Source organism: Larus michahellis, chromosome 7, assembly GCF_964199755.1.
Source record: "Larus michahellis chromosome 7, bLarMic1.1, whole genome shotgun sequence".
NCBI classification, from domain to species: Eukaryota; Metazoa; Chordata; class Aves; order Charadriiformes; family Laridae; genus Larus; species Larus michahellis.
In genome coordinates, this window is record NC_133902.1 from 40,003,600 (window position 1) to 40,030,180 (window position 26,581).

The window sequence follows — 26,581 nt, forward strand, 5'->3', positions numbered from 1 at the left end:
TAATGAAAAAAACTTTCAAGCAAGAGTAAATACCTCTGCCTTCTAGAACTGTCAAACTCTGGCATTACACTCAACAATTCTTTGGGTCTTCTGCTCAGTAATTCTATTTCAAATCCTTTACTCAGAACCTAGCTTCTCATTATACAATTCATATATGAACAGAGCAGAAGAGAAAGAAAGGTATTTTAAAAACCATAAAAAATTACATGTTTTCATAAGAGTGTTTCACAAGCCTGTATTTTACATAGGCTTTCAAAATCCTTTTTGATTAAATGTCCTCTCAGAGTTGCAAATCCTCACTATTGTTTCATCAGTGGAGAAATAACTAGAATATACCTTCCCACAATTTTAAACGTTTTTTAACATTCTGACTTTGGTGACTAGCTCTTCACCACTGTCTCAGTCCCATGATCTTCCATTATTCCATGTAACTGAATAATGCTCTGTAACATATTAAGGACTGTCAGATAATTGACAAATAATTATTTGTCATGACACCTGTAGCAAGCAAATACTAAACCAGCTATGTAGTGTCATGATTGATTCTGAAGTCATTTGTGGGCTAGGCATTGATAACAACATCCAACACACAAAAGACATTACAATTATCAGACTTCCACTATACCAAGATTGAAAAAAATCCTTTCAAGATTTATTCTACATGATCTTACGATCCCTATATGTAATGCTACACAAAACTGCTTTCAGTGTGCTTATGTTAGACTCTTGTAAAACGTAAGTGTGCAAACATTTGTATTGGTTCCTTAAGTAAGCAAACTTGCTGAAGTATATAATGCCCTCATTGCTCGTATCAGCATTTGGCGTCAGTGGGATGCCTACTATAGTCAACTATCAAAACACTGAAAAAGACAAAACAATAGATAGGTCATGATGATCACTTAGCTTTGTAAATCCCTATCTGCAATGTGGAAATCTCATGACCTACTTGAAGACTGAAATTAAAACACCTACAGGATTATGAGTGCATAATGCAATAATGAACAAGCAATAAAACAGCCGGGTAAGATACATATAGGACTGAGAACGATTAATAAAATAAGAAACCTAAGCTGTTTTATCAACCTATCCTTCTGCAATTGTGATCTGAATCAGAAAATGAAAAGGAATAATGAAACCATATTTTCGCTAAATATTCATGCAAGCACAAATCTGGGATCAAAGATCTGATTTTTAACACAAAGTGTCAGTGAAGAACTGAAAGTATTTTGAGCAATATATCTGCACTTCATGAAAAATGTGGAGGAGGGGAAAAGATGAAAAAAGATGTGATGATTATAGGAAAAATAAGAGGGAAGGGAAAGATAGGTGGGGGAAGAAAAAAAAACACAGGAAGAAATTGCAAAGGAGGATGACTGGTTGTCTGGCTTCTGATATTACTATATTAAGATCCAGCAATGAACACAAATGTAAAAAGGGAATAAGAAAAAGAACAGAAGACAGAAATAGTAGAGAGAAGAGGGACAAGGCACTATAGATCACATCGATCCTGGGACATGTGCTAGAGAATGATTTAAATACTAAGTAACATCTCACTACAGTTTTAGACTAACCACTTGAAAAGGATATGAATGTACCAAAATCTTAATAGCTATTTTTCTAAGAGGATTGAAAGGAGTTAACATGTAGAGGGCAGAGGTGGCACTGAATCGGAATATTGCCTTCCCTTTATTCAATACTATAAAGGTCTGGAAAAAGAAACACAGAATGAAAAATAGCATTTAAAATATAGCAAGTTACAAACAAGTTACGAGTTCAAACCCAGAATCATTTTCATTTTATCATTAATCGTATTTGGTCAAACTCTTCTTCCATTTACACCTCCCCCAGAATCACAGTCCCCTCCTCCAGTTCACACATAGTAGATTCCAGACAAATTACTACGAATATAATTGCATTAAAACATTTTAATAAATGTATTTAGAAATCATAAGTTATCCTGATATTGATAGCTAGAAAAGAAAGAAGGGTGTATAAGGTACAAATGTGCGTGATACTTGAAGAATTAGTATACTTTTTGTACCTTATAATATATACACACACCTTTAAGAAAAAGAGAGCCATTAAAACTTCAGCATTCCCTGAATCAAATAACGAGCATCAATTATCACATCAAAGTACTAATACAACAGTACTACAAAGTGATCTAAATTTCTAGAGTGATCTTCATGAAAATAAAGAAATTAAGAGTGTTCAATAACGAGTTTTTCAACATAACACTAATGTACTGGATAGTTTTTGCTGTACTCTAAGAAATAAATAACATGTTGCTTCTCTTTTCAACTATTTCTTGTGAGAGTTTCGTACCTGCAATTCTGTCTATTTTTCTTATGTCATGCTTTACTTTTACCTAATACAGAATTCAATAATCCATGTATTTTCACTCTCTCCACAGTTTCTGCAATAACTCATACATGCTGCCAACATTAAAAAAAGCATTTATAAATGTAATAGTTTTCTTAAAACCTGGGAAATAAAGAAGAATAAAGTCTTTATTTAAAATGCAGTAAGCTTTAAAATCATTTAGATTTCCATGCATTTGGGGAAATTCCCCTATATTTCTATCATCTCTTCTTTCTACACATGGATGACAGTTCATGCTCATTGAAGGTAAGCGGATCTAGCTAGCATTGTGGCAGCCCTAAAAACCCCAAAAGGAACATAAGCCATGCAAACCTGGAGCAATGCCAGTAGCCATGATCTGCCTCAGCTGGGATCACAGGGCAGCCTTTATAAAGATTATGCTCTACTTTCTGAGCAGGTGTGCCAAATACAGCAGCTGAAATCCCGAAAACACAATGCCTCCCCTGCCCGAAATATAAATTTCAGCTCTTCCAAACTGAACATATTTGCATTCCCAGATACCCATTGATTCTCAAGCTGTACTTTGGTTCTTTATTGTAGAGGAGAAAGGATTGGTCTGTAATGTACTATCTTTGCTACCATTGATTTTCAACTCTATTACTATTCTTCCTGGATTTCAAGAAAACCTGCCCTCAAACCAGTTTTTCCTATGTTTTCTGTTCCCTTTACTGTGACAAAACCTCTGATGCAGTACCATTTGTGCGATGCTGACTCATCAAGACATATTAAAAAATTAAAATGGAGCCTGACCTAAACAAGAATGATCAAAGATATGTAAAGAACACAAAGAAAAATAAAAAGGAGAAATTATGAGTGCAATCCACGTATAGCAATCCATGTATCTCCCACTAGAAACCACTATGCTTTTGGAAAAGATCAAGAGATCAAAAAAGTTGATCAAAAGATCAACTGCTATGCTTTTTTCAATCAGGAACAAGCAATTCAGCAGTATTTTACTTCGCACACACACTTAATTGGAGAATTACTTTTCTAGTCTCCCAAGCATGATAATACACATGCTAACTTTAGTATTTCCAGCACTGAATTTAGATTTTTACTACTGCAGAACTGGGAAAGAAGGAAGGAAAGGGATCAGCACTTTGACCCAAATTCCATTTGCTTTACTTCCAGACTTCAACAGGGTAAGTCACTTGAGTAAAGGGAACAGAACGTGATATTTAATTGAAAACCTTGTTTTCAAATTTAACACAAATTTAACTCCCCATAGCATGAATTGAGTTTTAGAAATACTTCAATGAACATTTAAGGTACAGCCGATTTTTTTTGAAAACTGTTCTCTGTTTAGTTTATCTAAGTATGCCTATGTTGTTACTGTTTCAACATATTAGTGATGAGGCATACCCCTAATTCCTGGAGGAAATATCTTCATTTGTATTTTTTTACCTAGGTGAAGGTTAACTCGTAAGGATTCTTGGGGGTTTTATTCCTTTTTCTTTGATGTACTTTTTTTTGCTTTCATGTTTGTTTGGTTTTTATATGCATTTGTTTTTATTCACTGGCTAATTTCCACAGGAAAGAAAAGAAAGCACACAAAAAAAATTATGAAGACAGAAAAATAAAAATAAAAAATCAGTAATTCCTTCTTCGCTGGTAGAATAACGATGGTGCAATACATATGATGCCAAAATCCTCCAGAATTCCAGGGACTGGAATTGTAACTGTAATTATTATTTTTATTCCAGGGACTGGAATTCTGGAGGAAACCCAAGGCCATCTGGTCAAAAGTCTAAAGTTATCTACTATTGTGCTTGGTCACAACCAAGTTGTGTCACAAGCACTTTAAACAAAAAGGAAATATGTAGCTTTATTTTTTAAAAAGTGAACATCTCCATTTAAGTTATGTAACATTCTGTCGACACTCCAAGAGGAGCTCCTATCTCCTCTTTATTTATTTCCCTTTTTTAAACACACCTCTGGATATGAAAAATTTTTCACACAGATATATGATGCCTCTACAGAGTACAAAATGGGAGGCAGATCTTCGGCATATCCTGAGAAATTACCTTTACGCACTTCCCAGCAACAAGAGAATACAACCTAGGCTTTCCACATGGCAGTGAAGAAAGCTTGTGAGAAAGTGTTTCATAGTGAAGATCTGCTCCCTTCACATCTCCAATACAGCAATTAATAAAATAATAATTCTAAAGATAACCCCTGTGCTACTTCTTCAATTCTTGTGTGTAAAACACTGAAAGTTACGATTTTTAGTAAAATGCCAGGTATATTAAAACAAACCCAAATGCTTCTCTACCTTCAGACCAGGTCCCACAAACTTTCATTACTAACTTCTGTTCTTACAATTGAGAATTCTGCCAGTGAAATCAGCTGCTGGGAAAATGTATTATCCATAAAGACTGGCGCAAAAATACTGGAAATACTATGCCTTTAAGAGGATTTGCTGTATTTTAATCTTCTTAAACTCTCATAGAAATATACAACACACTCACTTTTTTATTGATATAATATGGGTCCAGGTCTTCCAAGGGCTCGGACACCATTCCTGGAGGTATGTCGCCGTAAATAAATGGCAGTGTCTTTCCTGCTTCCAAGTCGCTATTTGGCTTTGGTCCATCTTCATCATCATCATCTTTGCGTTCTTGTTTGGACTTTTTAGCTTTTTCTTCATTGACACGCTGCTCAATAGCTGCAAGTGATTCTCTTGTGAAATAGCGGAAGCTGTCAGGTCCTGGTGGTACCAGCACTGATTGTGCCATCTTTTCATCCTGCACCTCTTAATTACTGTTTAACCTCTCTCATAAAAAAGTGCTAAAAATATAAAAAACACAGAAAAAAATTAGAGCAACACAAATAGCTACAATGTAAAAGAATATACCTTCATAGAATTGTCTGTGGGACATCTTGTTAAATTCAGTAATTATCATCCAAGAGAAGGCTGCTGTGAAACGCATTTTTTCATTTGTTTTTATTTCAAGAGAAACCATTTTCCTTTGCAGCTAGCCTCTTAGAGTTGTCTTGAAGGTGTCATTTCTCAGAACATTTAGTTTAAAATTCACTTAGTGCTTGAGACAATAGATGGCCAGTTCTATAGACTCTATAAAAAAAAAGTCACATACAATAAAATATCATCTTCTTGGCTTTATCCAGGGTAATGCTATCCATTCCCTGAATAGAGTAGGGCGTATTTTCCACCACATTCAGTGTGAGGAATCAACAGTTCTGAACTGTTTCTGGTTCGGTGTTGAGGAGTGAGACTCCAGACAATTCACCTCTTTATTATCCTGAAAGCTGCACCTTGGACCAATCCTCCCTCTAGCTAGAAGGACCAGAAATGACTCCTAGAATCCACTACTGCCATGTAAGGCCAGAGGCATCAGTTGAAAGCAATGCGAGATGCTCCTTCTCTTCGGGTACAAATATGCTGCCTTTGCAGAGCTGCCAGCTCAGGAAACAAGATTCAAGCATAAGCACCTGCATTCAGATCCCCTGCATGGCAACACACTGTGCACTGGAAGAACTGCTGAATTAGACAAAAATGATCTTTAACCATTACGTACTGCACTTAGATCTTTTACATCTGATACAATATCAGTTCTATATATTTTTCACAATTTTCACTAACAAGAGCAGAACCATCTCTTCTTAATGTCTCCAGTCAGTTCAGTTAAAAGAACAAGTGGAAAATATTCTGGTTTACTTTGATCTGAAATCATAATCAGGATCTCTGCCGCAGCCTTCAAGAATTTTTCTCAAGAGCCCTTCTCCTGAGTAAGCACATTAAAAATATAGCAAATGCAATAAAAAGTAACAACTTTTGAGTAAGACAATATACCCAAGAAACAATTATCAAATGAAAATGATATAATAGTTAGAATACAGTCAGCATGATCCTATTTTACAATCTCGCTAAATACACATACTCCAGCACAGCTGCAACAAATTCATATTTTTTAAGCCTGCTAAATAAACTGTAACACAATGCTTTCTCCTTCTTTTCAACCATATGCACATAGCAATTTACACCTACACAGACATCCAGACACATCCCAACTCCTGCAGGTCTCCCTGTCAGCATGCTTTTCCATTGCAGGCAAAGGCACCTGGTGCATTCTGTCATGGACGGTCTGTAGCAAACTGCTGCTAGAAGCTGCACTGACTAGTAGCAGCAGAAGGGTTAATTAGGAAAATGAAAGTGGTCCTGCAGCAGAATCCTGTTAGATTTTATTGTTAATTACAGGGGGGAAAGAAAAAAAAAAAAGCAGCAAAGCAGCATAATCCTGTTTTAATACTGCAGGAAACAAATAAAAATTCATTACCAGTGAAGAATCTTGCAATCATGTGGGTTTGGAATGGCACCAAGGAAGACTGCAGCTAAAATTCCATCATGTCTTTTCCTTTTTCTTTTTTTTTTCTTTTTTTTTTTTTTTTTTTTTTTTTTTAAATTCGCCTTCTACAGACCACACCTAACTTCCTGCTGAAGGATCCTGGTTATTGAAGTCAAATATGGAATTTCCTGTGCGAGCTTACTAAGTGCTATAACTCTTATTGCCACTAGATGGTATTGATATACATCCATAAAATCTTGTCAGAAATGGTAAAGAATTTTTGCATGCTCGTTTGCTTAAACTGAGACTCTGGGACTAAAATACACGATTTTATATAACCAGACGGGTCTCAGGATTTTCAAAAATTCTTTTGACTATATAGCAGCTACTGCTGATGAGACCGTAGCTGTTAAAACTGTGAAGGTGACACAGAAAGAAAGTAGGAGGGATAGCAAAGTAAGAGAAATAGAAAAATGGAGGTTGCACAGGCAGCGTACAACCAAACCAATCCAAACTGGATTACTGTATTATTGGCAGTCTGGATTATTTTAAACTGTAGCTTGTATCAGTTTTCTAAAATAAATTTATACAATATATTTGATGTCTATTCTTTCTAAATCTGGGAAAGCCAGCAATGAGAGGGAAGAATGGCAGTTTTGAGTGTTCGCTGCACTGGTGAATCCCTGTACAGCAATCACTCACTGTAGCAGGGAGCGAGACTAGATGATCAGGAGCACTGTAAGCCCCTCCCATGTAGTAAATCAATAAGACATCACATTTGGGCACCACTCCCCCTAAATGCCATCCTCCTTCTCACTCTCCCACTTTCTCTGTATTTCCTATGCTTACTGATTTTCGTACTTTTCCTCCCGCTGCACTAATAAAACTTTTTTAGCACTTCTCTTTCACCACCGTCGACCTTCTCCCCTTCCCTCCTTCTCTCACACATACCCAAATCTCTTTCAAACTTTTCAAGTAACACGTTCCTGTATCTATAAATTCAGACCTTCAGGGAGTCCTTTACTTCTGTCCCTCTGCCATCTCCTTTCCTTCAGCTGTGAAAAGGACTAAAGAAGCTGTGGAAAGTAATAAAGAGCAAAGGGTCACTCTAAAGTGAGTAAGGTTGGAGAACGAAAGAATACAGTAGCTGAAGGAATGCCACTGTAGGACAAATATTGATAATTTGGTTCTTTGGCAACTGTGGTGAGAGAATGAACAGTTTGACCAGATCAAAATAGTGTTTTTGAAATTTTCATCAACTAAAAAAAAAAAAGTGTTGAATGAGAAATATAATTTAATACATCAGAAGTACTGATTTGGTTGTGAATTATTTAAATATTACACTATTTAAAAATAATATTAAAAGCCTCTTTAGAAAAGTCTTTTACAGGGTTTTCTAATTTCACAAATGAATCAGTGAAATCAATAGAAATTTTGCAAACAATTCCATGTAACCAATTTTTCTGTTGTTAAAAAGCTCTGGATAAAAACTTCTGGCTGGGTCTAATTAGGACTGTTGTTTAGTTGGAGCTGCTCTGCAGCCTCAAAATAAGAGGATTATGAGACAGCACAGATTCACAGAAGGGGTAAAGGAACTTCTATCTACAAAAGTATTTTGATTATTTATATGTGTGGATAGGTATGTATGTGTTTATGCAGCTGCATATGAAAGTTACAATAAACCAAGTACCTGAAAGGCTGGGCTAATTCACACAATATGGAAAAGGAACTTCATTCTGCCATTAATGGTATAGTAAATTAAAGTGTCTGATTATTTATTCCTTATCGTATGGGTCTGAAATTACCTAAGATCTCAATTTGATTTCCACCAGTGCTATACAATCTACATGCATAGTGTTAGGAAGGACAGTGTAAAGACAAAAAGGAAATTGCCGGTGGGACGTTGTATCCCACTGCCTTAGACGCTTGGGTCTACAGACTTACTAGGCTGTAAGGTAAAAAGAACAAGTATTTTAGAGAGACAGAATACGCAGGAAATGCAGTATGATCTTTGCAGTCTAAAAGAGAAATATATATACTTTTAAAAAGGAGACCACACTAGTACAGCTAGAGAAGCTAGTACCAATCCTTGAAATATATTAAAATAATTAGATACTACATAGCTATAGTAAATGTAATAGATAAAATTAGTAGAGATAGGAAGGGAAAATTATCAAATCAAATAGTAAATATCAATCAAAAACCAATCCAACATAACCTACATTTAAAAACTATTGTCCAAACATGGTCAAAATTTACCTAAAATATAAACATGGAATGAGAATTCTGGTAATAGATAACTTCCAACTGCTGTCTAGCTTCCTACCTACAGCATGGGTACATTTTATGAGTAATTTCATCACCAGTGATATCCACCTTCCCACTGCTATGGCACATCTGAAAGCTTGAACCGGACTTTGTCTTTTAATCAGCTAGCGAAGCACTCATGGCCCACATAAAGGGTGGAGTTGAAGAAGTGTTCAGTGTAACATGTAAAGAAGTTCTACATGAGGGTGAATGATTTTTGACAGGACAGAGCTGAGAGAAACTTCTGAGTCTTTTCCTGACTGTCTAGGAGCCTTTCATCTACAGACAATCATGATTAATGAAATCAGAAGGAAAACAGATTACCAGCTTCTGCTTAGAAATCTGTAAAAATTAACTGTCTTTGTTCCATGTTAAAGCAGAGCATTACAATGCACAAGTGGCAACTTGTCGTCGTTCTGTGATCCTTTTACTCTCTAGCTGTGTGTTCCTGTATTATATTAGAATTGTCCCTAAGTGCATGACTTTTCATTTATAGCTCTGAATTTCATCTCATTCCAGTAACACCAGTCATCAAAATCATCTAGTCCTTTCTGTATAATAGCTTGCTCCTTCTTTGACAATGCCTCCCAACTTTCTGATCGGAGCAAATTACATTGGCATATTTCCACTTTCTTTGCTGAAACAATTAATTAAATTTTAAATAAAATCTGTCCCAAAATTACAATGGTGATGAGCAACTTTGACCAAAGTGTAGGTTACTGTGATATTTGTTGTAGTTTGCAAAATATGTTAATACTACTCCATGAACTTTAATCTTAACACAAATCTGAAGTTTATGCTCTAAAATGAAATAGTATTTTTTGCATTTAAAGAAAAAAGTGGGTAGAAGAGGGAAAAGGGAGCTTTTTCTTCTTGTAAATACTATACATTTAATCTTGTAAAGAGCATACATTTAATCAAATACACTGAATCTAAAGAAATTCCTGTCACTTCTTTCCCCCACGCTACTTAAACCGCTTAGTATACTACTAAAATATTCATGGTGATCTAGATGACTGAAAAACATGTTTGGTAGGTTTGCAGACGACATGAAACAGGAAGGGCTACAGGTAAACAGGAGGGCAGTATTAGAATTTAAAATGTCCTGACAAATAACAAAATGGTCTCAAAAAAAATGATGCAATTCAAGAGATACAAGTCCTAGGTTTTATATTTAGGCAAAAATAAATAACTGAAAAATTACAGGATGAGGAACAAAACTGCACCGCACCTATAGCTCTGCAGGAAAAGATCTAGAGTACTTACCGCATCACAAACCAAGCATAAGTGAAGACTGTTGGTCTTGGGGTGTGGAAAAAAAAAAGCAAGTACTTGGGATTTATAAACTTGTGAAATAAATGATCTTCTACTCTTCTATTTGGAGCACTATGTCCAAGTTGGCTACTACATTTAAAAAAATATGGGGGCCACCTGGAAAGAACTGAAAGAACTCAGACCACAGCAATAAAAGCATAACTTATGACAAAACAGCCAAGGCATTGTGGGATTTATTTGAATTCTTTCTGTCTTAATTTTACATTGAAAAGATTGATGGAAGACACAACAACAGTCTTTATGTGTCTAGAAAGCTCCTCCAAGGAAGAGGAGGAATTTGTTTTCTATCTGGCATATAGGGAAAGAGGTTGTGGGGTTAAACTGAAGCGAGAGGGATTTGTTAGGAAAACCTTTTACCAGTGAAAATAAGAGAATGAATAGAGTAGACACACCACAATCATTCAAGGGCTTTAAGAAAGGCTAGGCCTTGTAAAAAGCAAGATCAGTGATGAGTGCGAAATTTGTAGCAAAACTGATCAGGATGAGAATCAAGAAACTTGTAACACCCACTGTTTTAGGGTCTTAATAAGTGTAGGTTTCCCATTGTTTTGTGCTGCTCCATCTGTTGTGTTTCTCCCCACGCCTCAAGGGAGCAAGAGCTAATTGTTTATATACAGAGTAGCAGAAAAGAAACGGGTTCTGATTTCAGTCACTGTTGTCTGAGAAAATTCTTGAAGAGTCAGTGGGGTGCAAGATAGAAAAAAGTGACATCACATGAAGGAAAGTTCGAAGGACTTCTTTACAGAGAAGGAGATGAGAGCGCCTAAGGGAGCATTGGTGCGGAACAGGAGAGATGTGCCCCCAGTTTCTCTTTCTCACCTCTCTCTCCTTCCAGTATTTTCCTTTCCCCCTAGCCTGACAAAAAAGAAATTAAAACAATCAAGTTTAAAAGAACCATTTCATACTTCATTCACTTACTCGCACCTCACATCACTGCTATTCCTGAACACGGGTAAAATAGATGCTGGAAGAAAACCTGTTCTGTCTCAAAGGGCTATAGCCTTTCTGGATGTGTCAGCAGCCCATGGCACTGCATGAAAGATTGTATAACATGTGATCGCTCTGTATGAAGGTGGAAGGTTTACAGCTGGTGTAGTATCTCTGCTAAGATTTATGGTTTCACCACTCCACTGCTGAAATTAGTAGACAGCAAATAAAAATCAATTTTACTTTGCTGGAGGTTTGTGTGTTTCATACTATACTGCATTGTACGTTCAGTAGTCAGAGCTCTGACAGAGGTCTCTTCATACAGTATCTATGTGCAGAACTGTGAGATTTGAACAGTAGGTGTTTCTATACAACAATTTTTTTCAAACAGCTCTTAGAAGAGCTATATAAAAATACAGCTTCCTACACATTGTCCAACATCTTAAATGGGTGTATAACTAGCGAATCACTTTTGAAAATGCAATTTCTGAAAATCTTAAGCCAATATGAGATGCCAATATGACACGGTCCTGTCAGAAGGGACAGACCCATTCTCCACCCACTCTTACCCTGGTCATTTCCCACTGTGCTGGCTTTGAGCACTTCTGCACCTCAGCCAGATCAGCTTGCTGGTCTGGATGAAAACTACAAATAAGTGGCTGGATTTCAGCCAGATCAAAGAGCTGATCCATCACACTACAGAAAAGAAGTTAGGAGGCTTAATATGTCCCCTCACTTACAGAGCGCAAAGGACTAGGTGACTACCTACAGTGTCTTCCAAATTTTAGTGCTTGTCCTAACTGCAAAGCTCAACAGGGTTTAAGGCACCAGAGTATGAATATATGGATCTTCAATGCTTGAATGCTGGAGCTGAACCGAGCTCTAACAGTTGTTGTACAGTCAAACAAATATTAGCACAGATCCTGTACCTGGTGCAGAACCAGTATAGGTAGGATAAAAAAGCAAAAAAGGTTTATTAAGATGCCCAAACAGTAGCAAATCTAGGGATCAAACTGGACTAGTGTTCTGTTACAGCAGCCTCAGGGGTGCTCTTCCAAGATCAGGAGGTGACCACGATCACCCTCTGCCTTTCAACATGGACATCTTGACATCAGGACAGCATTTTATGCAAAACGCGCGGCAAGGATCATCTAATGTGACGATAGATATACAAAGACCTCTATTGGGAAAATTTGGAAGTTCCTTCAAATCAATTTTCTCACCCTCTTTAAAACTTACATTGGGGTACTGCTCATAGGGATATAGCATGATGTACTCCAAGGAAGCATGAAAAATATATTGGTAAAAATCAGTTGATCATTACAGTTAGCCAATAACTGGCAATGACTCACATTTGGTTATAGCTACATACTCTATTTTCCTCTTTTATCAGAAATGGTCTCTGAATGGATTTTCAATCAAATGTCAGTGAATAAACAAAAAGGCTATTTGTTTTTCTGGACAAGAGGCCCTTAAGTCCTTCTTTCTAGCATTAGACAATTTGGTTTTTTCACTTGATGAAAATGACGTTTTTAACTTCTTTTTGTATACAGTGAAATAAGCTTTCTGCCAGATTCAGATGAGCTCCTCTGGTGTTCCATGACCATGAACAAACATAGGGCAATTCACACCTGAGAAAGATTCAAAACAACAGTTCAAGCTTCCCTTTACAAAAAGAGAAATATACTGATTGTCTCCAAAGCAAACAGCAACATGGGAGACAAAGTAATGCAAGAAGAGCATTCACCAAATCCCCAATGAAGCTGGTTAAGTGATTAAGGCCTTTCAGCCATTTAGCTGAGGTGGGCTTTTCATCAAATCAATTTTTGCCCTGATATCCGTTGTGAGAAATGTATCCTCACAAGTACATTCTTGTGTAAGTGTCAGGCTAGAGATATATCCATTTTTAGTGTGTTTGTGTGGGGAGAGTGACTATACAATTCAAAGATGTAATGATAACAGAAGTGCCATATGTATGGGATGAGCTAGATATTTCCAGATGCCTGAATAGGAGAATGTGCTGACTACTTATGCTGTTAATAAAACATGCTGTGATTTCTTTCCTGACAAACCAGATCCCTGCGTTCAACATTCCCAGTATGGGCATTATGTAAAGATGTTTAGAATGAAATCTCCATTAATCTTAACCACAGCATGGCTACATAAAATTCAATCACATATAACTTATATTCTTTTGGATAAAAGACACCAGGTAGATAGGAGATTTTAATATCCCCCTGACAAGTACCTAGCAGTTTTGGATGAACAACATAAACCATGATTCTCAACCTACTGACAAGTAATCGTGGAAAATACTGTGCGTTTCAACTTTTATAGCTCCTTACTGGCTTCCATTGCAAACACAACCTATGCACAAACCCGTGCTTTTCCAGGTACTCCTTACATAAGCCCAGGTCAGGCTCTGACTGTGAAGCTGGGCCAAAGTCCCCTCAAGTCAAGGACGAAGGGCCAAGGACCCCTCCACCTCAGGAAACTGCTGCAACCAGCTTCCCCTTCACTTCCACCTGCTCCTTTTCACCTGACAGAGCCAACAAGCCGCTAACGTGGGCATTGGAGAGAGGAGGGGGAAGGCCGGCAGTGCGGCGCGCAGGCCGCAGCGCCCAGCTCTCCCGGAGTGCCACCTCCCCAGCCCGCCCCCGCCGGCCGCACGCCATCAGGTGCCTCGTCACCTCCCCGTGCCACAGCGGACGACAAGAAGGGAAGACGGGCAGCCCGATGTCGCTCGAAAAGACAACGCCGAGTGAAAAGCCGGCCGGGGAGACGGTCGGGGAGCTGTCGGGTTGTGAAGGGAGGCGGCTCAGCAATGGCGGCGGGGCTCGCCGGCATAGAGCGGCGCCGAGGGGAGCGGGGGGGGGGGAGGTTGCTTAGCAACCGGCCCGGCGGCTGCGGCACCCGCGCTGCGGCCTGGCAGACAGCGCAGCGCAGGGGGAGCGCCGCCGCCGCCCGCGGGCTGCGGAGACTCCCCGTGAAAACCTGCTCCAGGCAGATTGTTTTTTCTGCAGAAGGAAAGGTTCCCTTGCCTGCTTCAGCAGGGCCTAATGAAACGGGAGACGCAGGAGGGGCGGAAAAAAGCAGGCGTTTAGCGCGGGGCAGGGTTGCAGAGAGGCAGAAGTGTGCGTGTGGGGGGGTGCTGTGGAGAAGGGGGGCCTCGCTCCGGGGGGATGAGGTGAATCCGCCTTTCAGAGTCACCAGGGAGGAACAGCTGAGGCCCTGGGCCAGGCCCGGACCGGGCAGGGCGAGCTGCCCTCTGTCCCACGAGCTGAGCAAGGGACGGTGCCAAATCCAGGCTTTGCCACCAAGGCGGGATGGGACAGGGGATCATCATCCCTCCTTATGTTAAGTTTGTTTACCTTCTGTATTGGATACAGCTAGTCAGCCATACTGTCTGCAGTCAGCCAATTCCCCTTCTTCGTGTGGGGGTGTTTGGTTTGTTTTGTGGTTGGTTTTTTTTTTTTTTTTTAACCAGGAAATGGTGACTGTAAAACCATAGAAACGGACATGGGCAGTGGGGTGCTGGGACAGTTTTTACATCATCTCTGTTTTTAAAAGATGTTGTCCTTATTTCAAGCTGTTGTTATGTTTTTAAGGGAAAATAACCTCCACATGCTACAGCCCTGAGTTTAGGTTTGGTATATGTGAGAGAGCATCAGGAGGTACCTAGCTAATTTGTAACTTTCAAAATAAACAAAGAGAATCTGAATCTAAATGGAGTATTCTCTAAATAGGCCTGCAATTGGAAACATAGTTTATTTGTAACAAACACAACTGCCTCCTGAGGAGCATATTTTTAAAACCAAAACACAATAGACAGGGAAAACGTGAGGACCATCCCACATGAGGGAAACAAACATCTCGCTGGATAACATATGAGAATTTTCCCCCAGGAACTGCGCTGCCGCCGACAGGCTCCCTACAGCTGCACAGCACCAGCTGCCGAGGGGATCCTGCAGGAGTTAATGCAGCTTGAAAGAAGCATTAACTCCCTGGATATCCATCAGCCTCCAAGGGCAGGATGCCACAGGCTGTGTTTTGACATCAGCACTACTCATGCCCCTACCTGCATGTCCTACTATGTAGCTGCGCCTGGTCTCCGAACCAAGGTCTCCGAAACAGATAGAAACAGCAAAAAGCACAACTACAAACAACTCCCTACCCCACACAGTGCCTTCACCAGATTCGCTCTGCCACTGGAATGGAATAGCTGGCTTTGTTTTAGGGAAGCACCACTTCAAATAAGCCAGAAGTAAAGTGGTTTCAGTGATTCTGGAAAGAAAGTCATAGACAAGGTTCCATATTTACTTTTAAATATTCTTTTAGTCTTATGATGGTTTATGGGTTAGCAGTTGTTACTATATCCTTAGGGATAGAGTGCAGATGGGTCCAAGCCAGCTACTAGTTACGGGTTGTCGTGTTTCATGACAATTATAGGTGGGGCTGGCGGTACTGTTTATTACCGAGATGCCTGACCTGTCCTGTTTTCCTTTTATTTTTTTTTCCCTCCTTTCCCTTGCTTGATTATGCTAAACTTAAAGTGCTGGGGCTAAAATTTTCCATTTTTGCCTCAGCCAGATTTTTAGAGGAAAGCTTCAACTCAAATGATGTAACTATTTCCACGAAAAAGCAACATATATATATTTCTCATTAAAATTTTATAGCTGCCAATTTTCAAAGTATGACTATGAAGTCTTGCAGAACTTTTTGCAGAACAACATTCTGAATTTTGGACTTTTCTGTTGGAGTGATGTCTATAATACTTGCCCAGACTTGAAAAATTAGTTTGCATATATTTGGAAGAGCACCCTAGAGGTTTAACGGTGTGAATTCCAGAGATAATGCCTTTTCTGTTAATGTTCCAGTGTCCAGCTGAGGGGATGTTCCTGCAGCTGAAATCTGTGTCTCTGTGGACCATGCTGACCTAAGATTGGGAATGCTTTTGTCTTTGTGTTCTTAATGATCCTATGCGTTGGTTATTAAAAAGAAATGCAGAAGGAAATACAGAAGGAAAGGGGGGGAGCTAAGAAGAAAAGGAGATGTATCTGGGATTGAAGACTGGCATCAAAAAAAACCTCCAGGGAAATGATACGTGGAAGAACTGTCTGCCTGGATAAAGAGATTGTCTCAAAATTAGCTATAGTAGTCCTGGAGGCTGGCTGGAGAGAAAAGAAAAGCTCAAAGACTTGCAGGTTATTATGACCAAGAAAATCATCTAGGTTGATCAGTTTGACCTCACAGGAGACCAGGCTGGGAAAAAGCGAAGGAGGGTGGGGGGGAGCCAGTATAATGGGGCAAGCGGAGATAAGATAAAGCAAAAAGCTTAGACTGAATGGACAAGAGAGAGAATAAAAAGTTGAGATGACTGGAATTAATTTGAAGGATGGACAATAAGATCTGAAAATGAGTTTATAGAGAAATATAAGGATGGCAAGTAAGAGGTCTGTGAAGTATGTGTAAACGTACATTCAGTAACTCCCAGTCGTTCATATGGATATCAATAGGGTCTCTGTAAAATTGTGTAGAAACACTCCAATAAAAAAATCCTATTATTGCAGGAAGGAGGACTCAAATGGCAGCATATGCTAGAACTGACATCTGCCTTACTTTTGTTCATTTATCAATAGATACTATAATGCAACATTCACCGTCTTCTGTAGTACATGGTATGGACAAGCTCTTAAGAGCGGTGAGATTTGTTTTGGAGGAGACTTCCTTGACTCATTGGTGCTGCACGTGGATTAGGAGAAGTGACTAGTTGGGAGGAGGAAAAGGACAATAACTACATGGACAGAGTGTACTGCCCTTTGTGTAAGGTCTGTATGCTGATGCTGCCTTGCAGAACTGGATGTTACCTCTGCCTGTGTCATGGGTAGGATTCACCTTCCCTGGCGTCAGATGTCTGTATCTGCAGGCACCCACATCTGAGCCAATCTGAACTCCTTTCATATTCACTGGAGAAAAATGGATCCTTTAAAAGGCAATTCTTCTGACCTATTTTAGATAGATATCTTATGATGAGGCAAGTTGTGCCCTAGAAGTGCCTGTTTCTCTCCACTGACTATAAAGGGAGAGAGAGGAGATGAATCCTACTCAGTACTCCGATATGATGGCAGCCAATTCGCTAAATCCCGCTTTTCACAGGTGGCTACAAATAATATGTCTGATTCCCACAATGTAAAGAAAATCTTATTTCGTTGTCCCATAACTGACTGCTTGACTCTGCCACTTACTAACATACTTTTAATGCGACTTTTTAAATGTGAACTATTTAGTGAAACCTTGTGCTTGCACACATCTTTATTAAATATCAGCCACTTATTTTGCACCTTTTAACGTTATTCCCACTTTACATTTTGAGAAACAGAACCATGTGTGGTTTTGGAAACAGAATGACATATGAAAATATATGTGGTTTGCATGCTGATACACATTAACAGAGGCAGGGTAAGAACTGAATATTCCTGTTATAGTACTTAGTATATATATTAATGTATTTTAATAGTTATGATTTACTACAGTTCTGCCAGCTGTCCAAAACTTCACACTACAGGCATCTCTACAGTTGAGTAAATACGTCTTTTAAATGAAGATGTCACCAGCATGAGGCACATCAGGCTGGATGTATATTGAAAATTTGGCAACCAAAAAGGAAAAATTAAACCAAACAGCACGAAATCACATCCCATTGTGAATAATACAGTTGGTGACTTGTGCAGAACAGAGCTGAGTGGTTATCTAGGATTTCCCAGACCATCACATAGGAATCATAAGAAAACTTAAGAGCTACAGCTTCATCCCCCCCAATGCAAAGGAAGACAGCAAACATCACCACTAATCCCTGGTGACCCAGCATGTTTGTTTCTCGGAGTAATGAAAAGCTCAGTCAGATATACAACATTAGGAAGCATTAAACAACTCTCTATTAAATTTAGAAGATTTTTTTTATCTGAAAGGAAACTGAGTAGTTAATTGGTCCACAATTAAATAGAAATGCCATTAAAAAAAAAAACCAAACAAACAACCCTGAAACAGCTTGCCAGGCCCAGTTTCTGCTTGCCTTTTATAGCGTCCTGATAACCTAGCTGTCGTATCAAGACATTAATTGAGAATACTCTGAACGCTATAAAAACATCTTTATGGATCAAGTTATCCTGAGGGACAAAGTGCATATGGCAGACATATGCAGTTAAGTAAGAGTGGAAAGGTAATATCACTATTCCATCAAGAAACTCAAAAGGCCTGAGGGAGCAACACAGATTCATAAATGTAGGATCCGAGATCATTATAAGTGTTTATTCTGACAGTCTGCAACGTATGCCTTATAACAGTCCCCCGATTTAACATGAGTCTCAGCTGGAACATACCTTTTTAGAATGCCAAGTTCATGAGAATCCCTTAGGAAGTTACCTGATGGCAAAGTATGATTGCAATAAAATGGGTGCTTTATTTCATACTTAGACATCAGTTTCCTGGGTAGTGAAGAAAACTTCTGTACCGCTTCTCCTTTTAAATATGGGAATGTGCCAGAAATGGAAAGCTGAATAGTTACACCGTCCATCTGCCCCAAACTAATCTATTTTGTCTCCTGAATTTTTTCATAAGAGAAAAACTCATGAAACAAACCACAGAGAACCAACAGCTGTAAAGTTCAGTCAGTCTTTGAAAAAGCAGATTTAGTTTCAAGGTAACTTAAAAAAAAAGGGGGGGCGGGGAGAGGAGGCTTGTTCATTATAAAATCATTTTATAACTATGAGGGAAAGAAGGATTGCTTGGGATAATCTACAAGAGTCTAGGCTACTGCAGCCCATTATAGCTGGGTGAGTTGGAACTGTGATTTGTTCACTGGAGTTTGAAAATTTACTCGTTTGGAATAATTTCCTAACTGTAAATTTTTCTTTGAGTATGTTCCATTTGCAGTTGTTGGTACATACGAATAAAGCAAGGGAGCAGATGTTGAAAACCTCCTCAGGAGAGTTTTTCCTTTCCCACTATGTTTGAGCCAGCAAAACAGGTTCTGATTAGAGGGAATACAAGAGCTCCCCAAAGAGTTCTTGCAAGCATTCCTTGTGCACAGTTATCACCTGCAACCTGGAGCTGTACCACTGCAAGGAGGTCTTCCCACTGGAGCCATGCACACCACACTGCTCACCTCCGTACAAGAAAACGGATACATATTTCAACACTTGCTTTACAATGGGTTCTGCTTTTTTCTCGTATGAACTGAATTTGTGTACCCTCCTAAAATTTCTCTTTCCCCCCCCTTCCTATATTCCATTGCTTTCCCCCCATCAATCTCTCTTCTCTAGATTCCCAGGGACTATTTCCTTCTCACAGTTTCAGAGCCGTTTGCCCATCTTCACAATATTTATACCAGCTCACTCAATTTCTGCATCATATCCATCATTTTTCTCACTAAGGACAGATTATTTTGAGAATGTGTGAATCCTTAAACTAATTTGGGAGTGAGGTCAATACTGAGAAAAGTAATGTAATCCCTTTCCCAGCAATGGAGAATGCTTCTGGGTTCCCAGTCTCTGCCTCTCAGAGAGCAAGATATCAGCATGAGTGATAGCACGCAAGTGTCCTATATAATATTAAAAGGTCATCATCTTCATACCCTGAGGCTTAGATTCAAATTTAATAATTTTTTTTTTTTTTTTTTAAGGATACTGGTAGGCTAGAGCAACAGATTTTTCTCTGTGCAAAGGCTAACCTGCCTTCAGCTTGGCTTAGAGGGCCAAAGCTTTGCTTCAGATCAAAGATCATGTAATTCATAAAAGCTACAGCTGGAAAAAGCAGAAATACCTTTTACAGTCACAAATCTTGTAAAAGGCTGTGGAGCGCTTTAAATGTTAACTCTAACTGAAAATATTGTAAAAAAGAAAATTTGAAACAATAACTCTTGAAAATGTTCTGACAGTTGCATATGTTTAGCCAACAAAACTACAAAAGCAAACTGTTTGCAAGATGTAAAATATTATTCTATTGAAAAGTGACTCTCATAAATGTGGCCCAGTAACACTCATAATCTATTGCTTCCTAATCAAATTGATTTCCTTAATAACTTCAAGATTTGCATCTTACCATTGCTACTGGCAGTAAAATTGGGTGCTTTACATTTTGTCTATTAGTATTTTCCAGAAGCCAAACGAAAATAAAACATTAGCTCATCCTGCATCCCAGTATTTTCAAAGTGTATTCTCATTGCTTCACTAGGAGAATTATCGTGGTACCTAGGAGACTGCCTACCGTCAGCACTTCTGTGGTACTTCGCCTTCTACAAAATGGAAACCTGCCCCTGCACTGCAAAATCTAACCTGCGCGGATGCACTTGCCATCAGGATGTTTGTGCAGCCATCAGTGAAGTCTCGATCTGGAAATAATCATGTAGCGCTTGCCCCATGTCTGCTTTCAGGTTAACGCAACTACAGATGGAAGATTTTTTTCGTTCTGCCTGGTATCCGTACTTCTCTTTTAGTTTCCATGGTTTCATTATTGACTCTCAGTAAAGAGAAAACATATGAAGCTCTCGCACTCTACAAATACACCTGTTATGATCTCGTGATATGACCTTGCGTGCCACAGTCCCAGTTAGAATAACCTCTCCAGAGACTTCCAGTGGGAAATACAGATCTAACAAAGCCGGCCTTGTGGCCCAGGAGGTAGGATTTTCCACTGGTTTGCATTTGGTACAAATATTTACTAATAAACAAAATACAATAAGTACACTGAGAGATAGGCCGTCAAATTTCAAGTATCCAGGGCAGAGTACTTGTTTCATAGTAGTTGTGGTTGTATAGAAATTTGCCCTGTAAGTACATGGTCTGTTTAGATACTCAGGTGCTACTTCAACATTCTTTTCCTTGGCACCTGTTTATGGAACTCATTTTTAAAGAGCAAATTCAAACAGTGTCTAGGAAAAGGACACTTCTTTCTGACCTTGCTCTATCTGTATGCAGTTTATGACGCATTAAACCCTCACCACTATTCTTTTCGAGATCACAGACTGTCTAAGTTTTCTGCATGCATCTGACTCCATTTTGAATACGTATGTGGAATCTGGCTCCCAATATATCTGTGATCCCACCAAGACAAATGGGTGAGCCTAGAACACGGTGTATTGCTTCAGAAAACTTGAGTCAGACTCCTAATTTCAGAGTGAGTCATTTAGATTTATCATCAAACAAAACTACATTGGGGTCAAAGTCTGCTGAGGATTTTGCAGTTACACTGAGGAGGGTGAGACATGGCGAGGATGGTATAGAAAAAAGATAACATAGAAATAACACCTATTCAAACAGAAAGACTGTTTCTGCCCCGCTCTGAAAGCCTGCTGGTTAACAGTTTAACTGAAGCAAAATTCGCACTGTCAGAGGAATGAGCAGTAGATGTGGAAATATTGTAGCTTTAGTTTAGTTAGCTCAGTACCAGTGACCAGGACGCTAGGGAGTGATAGGCTAGGAGGCCAAGCGAGCAGCCAAAATAACCAGGTGGGTTTGTACAGTTCCAAAAAGCACATACACTGCCTTTGAAACCAGAATACTAGGCTGAGTGCTGGCTAAAGCCGCTGCAGTCATGCTTTTTCAGTGCAGGGTTGAATGGTACCCAATTTTTTTGTCTGGAGTGGGTCATTTGACATCTTCTAAATGTACTCAAAAGCTGTATGTTACAACTGCATTTAAGACCAGACAAGCAGCGCCATATGGCATAAAAATCACGCATCTCCTGTCATACAACAGGTCCATGTTAGACCACTAGAAAAATATTTGCTATATGTTCAAAACCTGGACATCCATCATCCTAAAATGCATGTCTGCTAATGTTATATGTTATCAGTTTGTCTAAGTAAGGTAATGACACACTGCCCGGAGCAATCATTATCTTATTGAACGTGTAGACTTCCTTATCAAGAAAAAGGATCGTTTTCACCACATAAGAGGTATTTGTGAGGATCTCTGGAAAGAAGATGAGTGAGAGCTAGCTAGCATTAGCAGGTCAAAAGAATTCATCCGGCCAAAATCAGATTCTGCCCACATTTAAGGGAAGCTAAGCTAAGCACCAAGAAGCAACTGCTATCTCAATTGCACAAAACCTAAGAAAACTTTATATAGAAACAATCACTGAACTTCAGATAGAGAGACCTAAAAAATAAGTTCTTGCCAATTCTTTCATATTTTTTGAACTTTTTTCCTGTATACTATGAACAGAGCTGACAGAGTTTTGTTCACTTAATAGTTTCCATCATGAGAATCTCTTTACAATTCCTTCAGCTTTGCCAAACCTTAATTGTTGAGATTGAATTTGTTTATGCTGTTGGCCTCATCCTGATTTCTTTCTTTAAGGACACTATAAATGGCAAGATACTTCTTTCAATGAAGTTAAAAAGGAAAGAACTTGACAATGCACATCCATGCGTCCTCATGATACTTCTGATTTCTTTCAGCTTGAATGCTTATAAAAATAAACCTTCACCATTTAATAGAAAAAGTACATTTGTGGTCTGCTTATTGGGAAAAGTTTGAAAGTAGTATTAATCTACCAAGTTTAGAAACTAAAAGGAGAGAACAACGAATCTATGTTGTTGAGGTTTTTCAATAGGAAGATTAAAAACTATTTTTGTGATTATTTAATGAGTACGTTGGTAATACTGCAGTATTAAAATATATTTCCAGCTTTTTTTTTTTTTTTTTTGAAAAATTTTACTACAATTTCTTTAGCCTGAATTTGGTCAAGTAGGCTGCTCAGGCAATATAAGAGTTTGCATTTTGTTGCTCCCGTTTAAATTTATTGAAATCTGGCCATTCAGTACTTCTGTAAAATAATTTCTAAATATGCTCAGAAAAAGCTTCTTAGCAGCTTGCAATAAATACTTATAGAGCTGCCACATGTTGACTGTGTTTCTGCCTAGCACTAGCAGCCCATTCAGTGCAATTGATAACGATAGCTGCTGAGGCATCAAATGCTGCGACCAGCAGCAGAAGCAAAGCCCTTCTGCTGGTCCCAAACTGGTAAAAGGTAGAAAGAGGAAGCAGCCTAACTTAAAATCATAGTAAGGGTGGGAAAAGGAACAATAGTAGATTCAGGAGCAGAAATAAGAGAGGTAAGTTGCAAGATGGGAAACAATAGGAATTTGAACTGAACAACATGAATATAGTTATTTAATATTTCTTTGAATTGTCCTCTTTCAGTATTTTGGTCCCAGACCTTCCTTACTGCATATCTTCCCAAACATGCAGTGATTACAGAATTATTAATTTCCTCCTTAGCTTTTTTAATAATTCTTATCCTTATGGTATTCAGTGATTCACAACATCATTTACCTCCCCTCATTAACACTTCTTTGAAATCAGATATATTATTTGTCTTTCAAAGACAATAAGAGAAGAACAAGAGATTCAGGTCACAACACAGAAATGTCTTTTAACCCAGCATTTCTCAGACTGGTAGGTGTCGGCAAGAGGAGAGCAAGGACAAGAAATGGATTCTTTCGAGTGGCTTCAGGAAGCCTCTAGAAAGGAGGCCTCCAGGCTCCCTGACGCCTGCTCAGCAAGCTGGGGCTGAGGACAAACAGAGGAACAGGGGGGCTCTTATGGACGAGAGGCTGCCCCCACCCTGGGGGAGTACAGGACCAGGGGGTCTGCTGCCACGAAGGATCCACATTGTGCTCTGGAGAAGTTGGTGTGAGAGTGTGTGTGCCCTTAAAACAATGGAAACAACACAGTAAAAACCTTGTTTGCAATTTCATGCTGCAGCCGAGAGTTGCATGCATAAAGAGGGATTACAGTTGCATTCATTGGTGTCAAGTATGATTCAAGCAGATAGGATATATTAGATTTCAGTGTCCTCTCTTTTCCCTTGCGGGAAGAGTTGAGGGGCTACTTGGGGGTAGAGCAGGGCTGCAGGTAGTGACCCAGCAAATCCGTTCATCAAGGTCTGTGATGGAAGAAATCGAGCAAGCAGCACTGGCAGCGTAACTGCTGCTGGGCTCTTGCTCTGGCTGCAGAGTGAGTCTGCTGGTCTCTGCTGTGGAGATCTGATGCTTACATATGTAGAGAGTACACTTCAGTTAGAGTAATTCAGATGAGCAAAAATAACAAGAAGGCTTATAATTAAGGCCCCTAAAATTAAGTTTCACAAAAGGTAGGGAGGGACAGCTTTCTCTTAGGGTCAACTTTCTCTTGGACTCCTCCAGAAACATCTGACTTTAGCCATTGCTACTGAAAGGTAACTGTATCATGCTTTGATATGACATGGCCATTTACGTGTTTGTGTTTCCCAAAGACTAATATTCACAATTAACGTACTCAAAAATCCGTAAGAATTCAGATTCAACATTTTCCTTCAAGGCCTGTAACAACTCAGTAGATTTTATTTTTTAAAGGTAAGAGTAAATCTGTAGCTTGTCTTTGAAGCTACATACTAGTTTGGCCTACTGACTGCATTTTATGAACACTGCAAAATCTCTTGGATTAAAAAAAAACGTTATTCCCTCCCTGAACATTTGTGCAGTTTAAAAATCAAGAGAACAGAGCCAGGTACTTATCCACTTGCCTAATATTAAGAATGTGAGTCATCCATTGGCATGCCTGTTTGTTGTTGAATTGGGGCCTATAGACCTAGGAGAGCATCGTTTATTTAATGCATTTGTCACTGGAGGAACCTGAAGATCATTTGGATGTGATTATTCATCTTTTCTCCAAATCTGTTCAAGAATGGATGATCCTTTACCGTTTAGTGAAGATATCTTCAGGCACTACAACAGCTGAGCCATACCCATATATACATATTGTAAACATTGATCAGAAAAATACAGCTAAGCAGGCAAGACGCATAGATGGCAAGAATGCGTGTGAACCTTCTTAACATTTCACATATATTTAAAGGATTATCTAAAGCCAAGGTAGTATCTAGTATTCAAATCCCAACAGGCAATTTTCTGTTGCTTCACTAATCACTGCTAAAAAAAGTTTACCTTTATACAGGTGTGCAAAAATTTTGGTTCAGTGCTTTCCTACTTACTACCTCATAATAGAAAGCAACATGCATTTAAATTAATCACACATTCTTTTTTCTCACATACTGGCTACTGAGCCCTTTCTCTGATCTGCGACTGTGTAAGTCAATGCATTTCTATGGCGTTTTTCCCGACTAAATTATTGCTGTAATTAAGGGAAGGTAAGAAAAAAAACCACAGAAGATTTGAAAGAAGAGTCAGGGGGTGCTGCATGAGCTTCCCACCTCCTGAGTCATTCTGCTGTCTCTCCCAGTGTGTATCATGCACCTAAAAAAATACTGAAAAGAATATTTTTCTTTCCCTTGCAATATGGAATGATGTTTTTGAAATAAAAATTCATTCTCATATATATATATATATAAAAAAACCACTATTCACAAAATTCACATGTGTTTCATATGATATCTGCAGCACTGCAAGACCATGTTTAGTCACAGACAAGTCCTCCATTCTGTCTTGCATCAGGGAGAGGCTGTTTTGGGAGATGAGGGAGGGGAGAATCCTGTAAATCTCCTATACCTCACAGGAAAAAAAAAAAAAGAGAATTTAGGAGGTAAAGCAAGTCTCTGACTGAAGATGGTGTAGAGAAGCAACAGCACATTTCTGCATTAAAATTGGGCAATCCCAGGGATGTATTCATATGCTTTAAAATACACTCCAATTTGTATTCTGGATAAAGCACCATTATAACCTCCAGTAGAAAAAGAAAATACTTGTGGATGACCACTTCAAAACATCAGCAACAAATTACCACAATTAAGACAAAAAATACAAACTCAAAAAGTAAATCTAATTATAAACATACAATCTTAAAAAAACACAGGGCCAGAGAACTCAAAAGAACAACATTTTCTATTATTGCGCTAAGACCTAATTAAATACTATGAAAAACCCATACAGTGGCAAAGATGGCTATTATATCCTCCCCTCTTGCTCTATTAATATTAATTGAAAACTAGGTGTGGCGCCACAGGAGGAGAACCTTGGTACAAAACAACTGGAATTTGTTGCTTAAGCATTTTAATTAAATATCATGTTGTCTTACCTGATTAAAAGAGAATTACAAATCATGGCATAAGAAATATCCATACGCTTGTAGATGATGAGGCTCCTTCTACTGCAGGTTCAGGTTCCTGGGCAAAGAAGCTTGTAAAGTCTTAATTTCACTGAAATGAAAAAGGAAAAAAATGAAGGAAGAACCTCCCCATCAAAGCAACAAAGGAACCTCTGCAGTATTCTGTAGTCTCTTCGCCTGCTTCCTGTTCTGAGATTCACTCTTTGAATCCCAGCATCGATC

General features: G+C 38.8%; 1 protein-coding gene across 5 annotated transcripts in view; it reads right to left on the reverse strand.

Annotated features, from left to right (window-relative positions):
* The window catches only part of SCN2A (sodium voltage-gated channel alpha subunit 2), a 78,814-nt gene extending 52,233 nt beyond the window's left edge, over window positions 1-26,581 (reverse strand). For 4 of the 5 annotated variants that reach the window (XM_074595672.1, XM_074595669.1, XM_074595673.1 and 1 more), the window contains exons 1-3: window positions 26,330-26,581; window positions 4,851-5,169; window positions 1,586-1,706 (exon numbers count right to left, since the gene is read on the reverse strand). In XM_074595672.1, the coding sequence (XP_074451773.1) occupies window positions 1,586-1,706; window positions 4,851-5,117 (388 nt within the window). In that variant the 5' untranslated portion in view covers window positions 5,118-5,169; window positions 26,330-26,581. Of the gene's footprint in view, window positions 1-1,585; window positions 1,707-4,850; window positions 5,170-6,677; window positions 6,762-26,329 lie in introns of those variants that run through there. The other variant, XM_074595671.1, reaches the window with a different exon arrangement.